General features: G+C 51.5%; 2 protein-coding genes across 2 annotated transcripts; one reads left to right on the top strand and one right to left on the bottom strand.

The window, feature by feature from the left end:
* The first annotated feature begins 2,029 nt into the window (after positions 1 to 2,029).
* Positions 2,030 to 2,934, top strand: LOC102423054 (histone H1.3). The gene has a single exon (XM_014447801.2). The coding sequence runs from the start codon at positions 2,106 to 2,108 to the stop codon at positions 2,769 to 2,771; it is 666 nt and encodes a 221-aa protein (XP_014303287.1). The 5' UTR covers positions 2,030 to 2,105; the 3' UTR covers positions 2,772 to 2,934.
* A 2,478-nt stretch (positions 2,935 to 5,412) lies between these two features.
* Positions 5,413 to 9,781, bottom strand: LOC102424893 (histone H3.1-like). The gene is made up of 2 exons (XM_006105712.3): positions 9,494 to 9,781; positions 5,413 to 6,305 (listed from the first exon to the last, which is right to left on the bottom strand). The coding sequence occupies exons 1-2, from the start codon at positions 9,778 to 9,780 to the stop codon at positions 5,855 to 5,857; spliced, it is 738 nt and encodes a 245-aa protein (XP_006105774.2). The 5' UTR covers position 9,781; the 3' UTR covers positions 5,413 to 5,854.
* Positions 9,782 to 11,234: the final 1,453 nt, after the last annotated feature.

Genomic DNA, 11,234 nt, shown 5'->3' with positions numbered 1-11,234 from the left:
TCTTTGTTACTAATGTTGTGGCCCCACCCCATCACAAAGAAACAGAATTTCTGGAGGATGAGGCCCAGAAATCAGGATTTTAACAAGATTCCCAGGTGATTCTAATGTGCAGCCAAGGTTGAGAACCACTGCTCTAGCCACCCATAACATTCCTGCCCAGGGAGACTGAGAGCGCCCGTGACCCAAGCCGAGAAGCCTCCCTGTTTGTACACAGTGTTTGTATAACATGGTTTCAGGTACCAGAGACTTGGTTCCAGTCAGTGCCTGCCAATCAATGACTTTAAAATCAAGCCAAGTGATTTTTATAAAACTAACTGTGGCATCTTTAAAATGGAGTATTTTGTCTTGGATTTATATGAAAAAGTTCTCAAATCACATAGAATCGAGGCCAGAATAACTAGATTTTTGGAGATAGGGGTATTTATTAGAAGAAACACAACACCCCAATACTTTACTTGGTTATTTATTTCAACATGAGGTGTGATGCCAGTACCTGATTAATAGGTGGATAATACAAAGTGGTGCATAATTATCCAATATTTGCTGAATTCTGGTAGCTTTATGGTGTTGCAAAGAAAGAGATGAGTGGGAGTCGGTCATGCTTGTGATGGAATGTTTGTTCAGCCCCTCAAGCGGGCAGGTTCTGCTCATGGATTTAGGCCGTGACAGTCTGGTTCAGACTTTGTTAGTGAAAAGGCCTCAGGTGAAATATGAAAATTCATGCAGCAATTTATTAATCATCACCCCCCCCCCCCCCATCCCATTGAATTTCAGGAAGGGAGAGGGAGAGACACACAGAGAGAAACATCAATGTGAGAGACCTGCATCTATTGGTTGCCTCCCATACATGCCCCAACCAGGCCTGGGACTGAGCCTGCAATCCAGGTACGTGCCCTTGAGGGGAATAGAACCCGAGACCCTTCAGCCTGCAGGCAGACGCTCTAACCACCCAGCAAACCAGCTAGGGCTCCTGCAGTGATTTCAATGAGAAACATTTCTTTCTAATCCTCTGGGTCCTGACTTGCAATGTTAACAAAGGTCAAATGCATTTTGTGTTTTGAATATCATCTCGGAATATAGGAACTATGTTCAGAACTGCATGCTAAGTACTGGGGGGCCAATCTGGTGGACTGGGTGTCTGTCCTGAAGGCCTTTCAATTTTAAGGGGAGGGATGAACACCAGTGCTGCCGCAGGGCTCTCCTGCTCACAGCTGGTCAACTGAGGTGGACCTGCCCATCTGACGCTTTGTGGGTAGGTGGTGGGGGGGGTGACCTCCGATGCGCACTCGGCCTGAAAAATCGAGTGGGCTACCTTTTAAGAGAAGATGGATGACTAGCTAGAACTGGTTATTTAAAAAAAACAAAAACACATGCACGGAGCAGTCTTGCCCTCGTCCCTCCTAAAAATGGTTAAATCACCAAAAACAATGGGATCAAACCCAGTTTACACACTGGTCGCTCCAACACTTAAAAAAATCAAACCAACATTTTTTCTAATATAGGTCGTTGTCCATCGTGTACTTTGAATTCTCGTCCCCCTCTGCCAATTCCCAGGGCTCAGGGCGAACCACTCGCAGGCGAGCTGTGCTATTGCTCTCGCGAAAAAAACTATTTTCTGGGTCCATTGGAGTACAGATCCGTTCATGTACACAAAATTGCAAAGTCAAGAATGTGAAGAACTATGTTCTGAAAGAAATATTTGCAAAGGAGACGGAGGGAAGTAGTATTTTTAAGGAAAATCGTAAAGTTGTCTCCGTTTGACCGAAGTTTTCAAGAGAGTTGGGGGAATCGGGAAAGTTTCAGGGGGCCGGCGGCGGAGCTGGGCGCGCCGGAGAAGGCAGGAAGGAAGCCTGAAGGCTCTCGGGCCCGTTTCCCCCAAATCCCTCATGATTTCGTGCACAGATTTCTTATATTTTTCTCCTTTTTTAAGGGGCAAGAAACACAGCAGCCCGGCTGAGCGGAGGAGCCGGCTAGGCTGCGCGGCGCACGGAGCCGCCAGCCAATCACCACCCAGCGCCTCGCTATATAAACCCCCGCCGCCCGCGCCGGGCCACGCTCCTCTGACAGTTCAAGTCTCCTGTGGTCTTTCCTGCCGAAGCTGAAACATGTCGGAGACGGCGCCCCTGGCTCCTGCCGCTCCCGCTCCTGCGGAGAAAACACCGGTGAAGAAGAAGGCGAAGAAGACGGGCGCAGCCGCCGCCAAGCGCAAGGCGTCCGGGCCGCCCGTGTCCGAGCTCATCACCAAGGCGGTCGCCGCCTCCAAGGAGCGCAGCGGCGTGTCGCTGGCCGCGCTCAAGAAGGCGCTGGCGGCCGCGGGCTACGACGTGGACAAGAACAACAGCCGCATCAAGCTGGGCCTCAAGAGCCTGGTGAGCAAGGGCACCCTGGTGCAGACCAAGGGCACCGGCGCCTCGGGCTCCTTCAAGCTCAACAAGAAGGCGGCCTCCGGGGAGGCCAAGCCCAAGGCCAAGAAGGCGGGCGCGGCCAAGCCCAGGAAGCCCGCGGGCGCGGCCAAGAAGCCCAAGAAGCCCGCGGGGTCCGCCACCCCCAAGAAGAGCGCCAAGAAGACCCCGAAGAAGCCCAAGAAGCCGGCGGCGGCGGCGGGAGCCAAGAAAACCGCCAAGAGCCCCAAGAAGGCGAAGGCCGCCAAGCCCAAGAAGCCGGCGAAGAGCCCGGCCAAGGCCAAAGCCGCCAAGGCCAAGGCCCCGAAGCCGAAAGCTGCCAAGCCCAAGGCTACGAAGGCCAAGAAGGCGGCGCCTAAGAAGAAGTGAAGCTACCGCGGCAGGTCCTGCTTTGAAAATCTCAAAAGGCTCTTTTCAGAGCCACCCACTAATTTCAGGAAAAAGAGCTGAGCTGGCTACATTTTGGTTGTGTTTTCCTTTAAGTGAATGATTCCCTTACACTGGGGAGGGTAGGTGGGGTGGTGGTGGTGGTGGTGGGGGTGAGCGCTGTTTGGGTTCCGAGAAACAATCATAGTCGCTTTCGGGAACTCGGTGGCCCTGGGAAGAGCCGTTGGCATCCGGGGCCAGGGATAGGTCTTACCTGTTCACTTGCCCTTGACCTTGTGGCTCTCGGTCTTGGGCTGCAGCACAGCGTGGATATTGGGCAGGACACCGCCCCGCGCGGTAGTCAAACTGCCCGGTAGCTTGTTGAGCTCCTGGTCGTTGCGGTCCGCCAGCTGTAGGGGGCGCCTGGGAGTCTTGCCGCCCTGCTTCCCGCGCCCAGACTCGTTAGAAGGGGAAAGTAATTATTGTAACAAGCCGATCTGCGGAAAGGGTTATTCAAGTTTGTGTGTGTTAACTAAACTTCCCTTCCCCAGTGGTTTGCAGAGGTTATTGAGCTAATCGGAACGTCCCCGTGCACTCACGCGCATGGGCTACAGAGAAAGTACCCATTAGAGAGATTGCGATGTTAAGTCTTGTATATTCTGTGAGGCAGTTGAAACCCTTGCATTTTTTCCCTCTTGAGGTCAGTGGAGTTCTTTTTGGGGAAGAGTATCCACTGTTCCCATAATTGAGCTGCCACCCTGAGGCTGAAGGACAGTGAACGTGGAAGTCGCCCTCCTCTGGGGGGTTGTAAGTGGCCCCCTTAGCCCGATGTCTTCCCCGCAGATGGTGGCGAGGATCTAGGGAGCCGTAGTCTCCTGCTGAGCAGGCAAGGAATTGGAGGGTAAAGAAAACAAAAACGCTCTGGAAGGCAGGGCAGTGTGGCTGGCAGAGAACTGGATTGGGAGGGCACAGAATATGGGCTCTTGGAAGAAGAGGTTCACTTGTCTCACCATTTCCACTTCATGTCTGGGTCTGGGACTGAGCTTTTATTAATCATTTATTTCAGGGAAGTTCACTTAATTTTACTGGCATATCTGACAAAATCTTCAGTTCTACAGAACATTTGGGGGCGTGAACCTGGGTAGGGGAAACATTTTTCAGGGACTCTCAATGCAATTCAGCATTTCTTTCAATTATGTGTGTAGGCAACTAATCACCATGGATTCCGCAGTACCTGTGACTTCTTCAGCAGGGCAGTCACTGATGTTTTTGTATCACTCTGCAGGGATTGCAAATATCTTGGGAATAAAATTTACGCTAAATTTTTGAAAATGATATTGGTTATTCCTTGCTGCTCCTTGTTATTTGATGTGTTATTAATGAAACGCATTATTTTACAAGCTCAAATACACTCTGGGTATGTTTTAATGTTGCTTTCTTATCCTGTATGCATCAAGTACTTAACCAACATCCTTTTGAAAACAACATCCATAGAGTCTACAGAACAAAAGGAGTCTTGTATCCCTAAGCCCATTTCCAGGGGACACAGATATCTTGGTGGAATGTCTCTTCACCTTATACTTGGTTTATAACACCCCCTACTGGATTACAATTTAATTTTTACTATCTTATTTTTTTTTAAAAAAGTATGTAGCTTGTAGCAGGTGTCTTCTAACCAGTTCAAAATGTTCCCAGTGACAGCTGCATCTCATAATTTCTTCCTACTTTCCACTTGAGAAAGAATACCTGGGTAAATGGGAGAATGTGAGGTTGTTACTCAAAAGAATCTTTTTGAAAAGAAGAGACTGCATGGAGTAGGGAACACGGGAAAACAGCTGTGAGGTCTTTAATAACCAGAATGAGAGAGTTAGGCTTTTGATGAAGAGGGACGAGGAATAAGTATTATGGGGGGAAGTAGTCATTCACTGAGCCGTCAAAGTGACCATACACCACCGCTGAAATCCCTTACAGTTTACAAAGCACATCTACGGCTGCTTGAAATGCTTGTTTTACAGTTAAGAAAACTGTGGTTTAGAACATGAACTGAGCAGAATCACCTTCCTGGTGCTTGACCAGAAAATCCCACACTGGTGAAGATTATGTATGTTTCTGGGAGGGGTCGAGACTGCAATTAGGTCAGGTATTAAGTCTGGGTTTGGTGTCTGGGGCTTTTAGCACCAGTGATGCCATTTTGGGTCTTTGGTGTTTGTCCCTTACCATCTACACTTATGATGTAACAAGCACGCTGTCCTAAACACCATGGATTATTAACAGCCAAGAACCCATCAGGAAATTTGAGATTACAAAGATCAAATTTTAAAATGCAGTTTACTTTTGAGGTAGAGGCAATACCTACAAATGAATGTACTGACACAGAACAAACCTCAGCCAAAGGGATATGCCGACACCAGCACGGCCAGAACAAAGCCAACCCTCCTTGTTTGTATGAAAAGCAAACACTGATTTGTTAGTTTCAAATAAAGTCCATTGACCCAATCTCCCCGAATGGTGACATCCTACACAATAACCAGGCAATGGAATTGGACAAAATACTCTTATCTAGACTGCAGTGCAGGCCTCATTCACTCCTCACGTTCCACATGGGCTCCCATGGGTATGTGTACTCGCAGGTAGCCCTCTGCAGTATTATCCCACGTACATGCTGCTTCACTGGTTGAGGAATTGCAGCGAGGGGGAGCTCCTCAACTTTATCGGGTGCAGTTCTGCACAGTGAGTGTGCACCAATTTGCCGCAACAAGCCCTTAACGCCTTATTAGACCTTTAGTTATAATTTCAGGCCTCATTTGGTGCAATAGCAGTGCCCCAGCTCTATCACTGACAGCAGAGCCACGCACTCTGCTGGAAAATGCAGCGCAAGCTGCCTCAGCGACAGCCGGCGAGCCCTCGGGTGGGGGAGAGTAGGGCGGCCACAGCACCACTTCCACGCAGGTGCCCCAGCTGCTACCCGCCCCCTACAGCGTCGTTTGGGGACAGACGTCTCTCCTTGGCTTACAGCTCTTCCATTGAAGCGGTAGGCGGCTCTGAAAAGAGCCTTTGGGTTTCGGCGCGAGTGGGTAGGACGGAGCTCACGCCCGCTCCCCGCGGATGCGGCGCGCCAGCTGGATGTCCTTGGGCATGATGGTGACGCGCTTGGCGTGGATGGCGCACAGGTTGGTGTCCTCGAACAGCCCCACCAGGTAGGCCTCGCACGCCTCCTGCAGCGCCATGACGGCCGAGCTCTGGAAGCGCAGGTCGGTCTTGAAGTCCTGCGCGATCTCGCGCACCAGGCGCTGGAAGGGCAGCTTGCGGATCAGCAGCTCCGTGGACTTCTGGTAGCGGCGGATCTCGCGCAGGGCCACGGTGCCGGGCCGGTAGCGGTGCGGCTTCTTCACGCCGCCCGTGGCCGGCGCGCTCTTGCGGGCGGCCTTGGTGGCCAGCTGCTTGCGGGGCGCCTTCCCGCCCGTGGACTTGCGCGCCGTCTGCTTGGTCCGAGCCATGACTGAGGAGCCGAGTCGGTGGGATGAAGGGGGCGTCCGGACGCTGTATTTATACGGGAGCAGAATCGCTCTGATTGGCTGGGGTTAATTTCAGGACGTGATCCCGCCGTATTAGGGTGGGATTTCCGTTCCGTGCGAGTCTCTGATTGGTCAATTTGAAGGACGTCTTCCCCGCCCCTCAAATAAAATTATTTTCTTATGAGTTTCATCAGTGATGCTCCCACGTCTCTACAAAGTCTGACCCACGGACAGATTTATTATTATTGAGCTTTTCTCCTGTTTGGAAAAGTTTGTTGAAAGAAACACCGGCATTTTGTGCGGTTAACCGGTTTTCTTCCCGCTCCTGTTCCCCGCCCCGCCCCGCCCCGCCCCGCCCCTCCCCGCCCCCCTGTTAAATCCATTGTCGGAGCCTCTCCCGGGATCGATTTCACTGTATTTTCGGTAAATTCCCAGTTCACTGTAGCAGGTGCTTCTAGGATATACTGGGAAGACGTGCAGAATGCTGTGTCATTCAGGGTTCATGCAAAGTTCCCATTTCCTGGGATCCCTGGCGTTTTACTTTCGAGTTCGACTTCAAATGGTCATTTGACTCCGCCGTTAGGTTTGGATGCATTTACAATGTCAGCTGGGCTGTATAAGCAGGAACGGATGAAAGAGCATTAAAAAAAAAATGGAAGGAAGGAAGGAAGGAAGCATTTGCAATGCGGAACCTTGCAATATATGGCAGCAGTATTTTGTGTGACTGGCTTATTTCCTTCCAGTTTCATCCATGTTGTAGCAGATGTCAGGTTTCAAGAAGGTGACTTTTGAGTTAATTCCTGAAGGAGTGACGGAGCTAGAGCAAGGCCCTGAGGAAGGGAGGGAGCTGGTGTTAGATAAAAAGGCCTTTGCAGCTGGGAGGTGGGAATGGGGTGGGGTGGGGGAGTAAGAGCAATAAGGTAAATTTTGTAGCATATCAGGGTTTTGGCTTTGTTAAATGAAAGTAAACAAAATAAAAGTTATTTATTTTGAAGAAGAAAAAATAAATAGATGGCAGCGATCCAGGGTCTTCAGTGAACATTTACTCAAAATGTTTCTGGCGGGAGAGACTGAAATATCAATGATGAGAGAGCATTATTGATTCGCTGCCTCCTGCACGCCCCCCACCTGGGATCGAGCCCAAAACCCAGGCACATGCCCTTGACCTGAACTGAACCCAGGACCCTTCAGTCCACAGGCTGAAGCTCTATTCACTGAGCAAAACTGGCAATGGCAGCTTTTAAATAATTTAATATATTTGCTTTCAACTTATAATCCTGACAGTTCAAGACCAGTGTAGTTTTTTTGATTTAGATAAAAAGCAGGTATATAGAGAAAAAAAGCAGATAGCCCTGTTGTATTGTAAAACCATGAAATGTGGCCGCCAGTGGCAGAGTGAGCTGAGTGGTGTACATACCCAGGCACATAAAGACTCCCGGCAGGTGGCCGGAGGTGAGGCCTCTCCTTGGTCTGGACAAGGGGGTTTGGCGTTGTCCGTCACTGTAGCCCCAGAGGGTTTTTAAACCCTTGTCCCTGGGCCCGCTCTCCGTGCCGGTACCTCAGACCTCACAGCTCCCCCGAAGAGAGGGGTGAGCTCACTGGAAGTGGCTAATCCAGAAACAACTATTTCCATCTGCAGAGACATGCACAGCGGCCTCTGACATGGGTTCTTCCTCGTATTCTTTCAATGCAGGGCAGGTTTGCGCCTCAATGCGTTACTTTCAGCTGGAGTCTCTCCTCGTTCTTGAGTTCTACTTTTCACCTGGTAACTGTCCTCCAAGATTTCTTGGGGGAATGGGCGCAGTTCCTCGCCTGCTTCATCTACACTGACAAGAATTCAGAGCTGCAACCCGGATGGGCAGAGGAGCAAGTGAGGGCCAGGTCGGAACGGCGGTCATTTGACCTCCTCCTCAGCGCCTGTCCCTTCAGGATATACTTAGTGACCTCATGTCACGGGCCAGATGCTGCTTTCAGCATTGGGGATGCATCAGCGAGCAAATTAGATAGAATGTGGGAGTGAGGGTGCAGATTTCCTACGTGGAGGGGAGGGTGGCAGCTCCCACAATCGGTAAAGTAGCTTTTTAAAAAATATTTTTATTGCTTTCAGAGAGGAAGAGAGATAGAAACATCAATGATGAAAGAATCACTGATCGGCTGCCTCCTGCACGCCCCACACTGGGGATGGAGCTCACAACCCGGGCCTGTGCCCTGACGGGGAATCGAACTGTAACTTCCTGGTTCATAGGTCGATGCTCAACCAGAGCCACGCGGGCCGGGCTCCAGATCCTTCTAATGAGGATTTGCTGTACCAAACCACAGGCACAATGCGTGTTTAAACCCTGTGATCCATCGGTTTCAGGACCCATATATTCCTAGTCTAAGCCTCTCGCCTGAACTCGCGCATCTCACACACCCAGCTGCCAAGCCGGCCTTTGCTCCAGGGTCAGGGGGAGCCCTCGGCTCAGGGCCGGGAAGCAGGCGGCTTCTTAGGCAGCCATCAGCCCTTCTCTCCAGCAGGCAGGTTACTAAAGTGACTTTTTTTCCTTTATCAGTCTGAGGATATACCTTAAAAGCTTTTTATAATCCTATTGTAGAGTTTGAATTATTTACAATAATAATAATAATAATAATAGCAAAACCTCCCCAGAACTTGCAGCAGGCCGGCTTCCGAGCTGAAAGGCGGAGGGAGGGGAGAGCAGGGGCCGCAGGGCTGAGGCTGTGCCCGGGGGGAGCCCCTCCTTCCCAAACGTCAGGTGAGGCCTCGGGCTGTGAGACACCGAGTTAGAGCCGCGCCTCCTGGTCTAGTGGACGGTGATTCACTCTGCTCCGCCCGGGGCTTGGGGAGGGGGCAGCTCCAGGCCTGGGAGGAGGCGGGAGCGGGGGGTGCGGGGTGAGTCCAAAGTGTGCGGATCCTCCGGCTGGAAACTCATTGTAATAAACCCTGCTTCCCCTTTCACCTCTCCCGCCGCCCGACTTGCTACCTCATTCCGGGCTGTACCCCAGTTCCCTCCCGATGGGCCGAGGAACCCCCATTGGGCCTGAAGCCCCCTATAAGGCCCCGCCAGCATCGAACACGAGAAAACGTGTCCACAGAAACACGAGCACGACAGCGCGCACAGCTCTTCCAAGAGGGGGTGGGCGGCCCTGAAAAGGGCCTTTGGGGGGACAAGAGGCGGGGGACGGGCTCAGCCGCCGAAGCCGTAGAGGGTGCGGCCCTGGCGCTTGAGCGCGTAGACCACGTCCATGGCCGTGACCGTCTTGCGCTTGGCGTGCTCCGTGTAGGTGACGGCGTCGCGGATCACGTTCTCCAGGAAGACCTTGAGCACCCCGCGCGTCTCCTCGTAGATGAGCCCGGAGATGCGCTTGACGCCGCCGCGCCGCGCCAGGCGCCGGATGGCGGGCTTGGTGATGCCCTGGATGTTGTCGCGCAGCACCTTGCGGTGGCGCTTGGCGCCGCCCTTGCCCAGGCCCTTCCCGCCTTTGCCGCGACCGGACATGGTGACTGCGGAGAAATGGCGAAGCTGCAGCCGAAACCCTATTTATAGCCCGGCCGGTGGGGGTGGGCGGGGTCGGGGGTCAGTCTCCGCCCCGCGGGTCCCGGGTCTTTGGGCGGGGCCGGCGGAGACAAAGGCGGCTCCGTGCGCCCCGCTCTTTCCCGGATCCACTGCCAAGGCCCCGTGGAAGGACCTTTTAAAAATGCTGTTGTGTATCAACGTCACGAGATAATTGTACCTGTCAGACTAGCGTGTCTTTCCGGTTTAAATTATTGGGGTCTTACTCCCCGCGGAGCAGGCAGAGGCCATGATGGCACATGGGCTGGTGCTTTAAACGCCGCCTAATGTGAGAAGTCCCGGCTCCTTTCTCCCGAGAGGCGTCTTTGTACACTTTACAGGAGGCACGTAGCTCCAGGGATGCAGGAAAGAGCTGGAATGACCTGGGGTGCTTGTCCTTGGGGGCCTGGACCCCACTGCGTGGGCCTCAACGTTCCCTGCACCCCGCCTTCTGAGGTCCTGGACCCGGGTTCTCTCATCTTGACTTTCCTTTCATTTTTAGAATGGAAATGTTGGTGCTTGGCATCCGAAAGTAACTTTTTGGTTAAGCATTGAACGGTCGGCGAGGAGGAATAAAGGGTTCTCTGAAAAGTAACCCCGGGTAATCGTATCGTCAGTTCTAGCTGGGCAGGTCTTGGCGGGAGGACACGCTCCAGCCACAAACCTTCTTGCCGGAAGCCCGCCCTGTGCATTATTATTCTGTTGCACCTCGGCCACCACACCTTTGACCTGCCCAAACCAACCCCTTTTCATTTTCAGGCCCCTGGAGGTTTAACCACCTACCCTCCAGGGAGCACATAATCTTTTTAATAGTTTGGATGCACGCCTTGTTTTCTCCGATCTTTTAAATTTTTTTCTATTGATTTCAGAGAGGAAACGGGGAGGGAGAGAGAAACATTAATCTGATCTTTATGTAATCTTCCTCCCATCTCCTCCTCAATTGTAAATGCATAGAAAACACAAAACTGTTATCCCGAGAGCATTTGAGAACTTGCCTCCCAGCTCATGTCCTGGTGTACAGTTCTCTACAGCTTTGGCGATTTCTTATGCCGACAACTGTCATTTCCTAAGTAAAGTAATCTTCACACCCCGGGGTTTATTGTCCCCAGCGACCTTGAACCTTTCAATCTGGTATTTTGCAATCTGGTCCTACATTCCTTTGCTTTCATCATGTCCGTATCTCTATATCAAATACAAGTGTTTGATTTCTGTCGTCAATGCTAAGTTTACATGAAAACATTTAAATGTATATACAGAGTTATGCAAAAGTAGGTTTACAGTTGTGGGTATGCAGAACACAGTTTATTCTTGTATTATTATTTATTAATGATTGTATTCTCATTCATATGAGCAACTGTAAGCCTACGTTTGCCCCACCCTGTGTTTCCCATATTTAACCA

Source organism: Myotis lucifugus, unplaced genomic scaffold (genome assembly GCF_000147115.1).
Source record: "Myotis lucifugus unplaced genomic scaffold, Myoluc2.0 scaffold_716, whole genome shotgun sequence".
Classification (NCBI taxonomy): domain Eukaryota; kingdom Metazoa; phylum Chordata; class Mammalia; order Chiroptera; family Vespertilionidae; genus Myotis; species Myotis lucifugus.
Note: the sequence above shows the minus strand (reverse complement) of the source record. Positions and strands in the feature narration are given on the sequence as shown.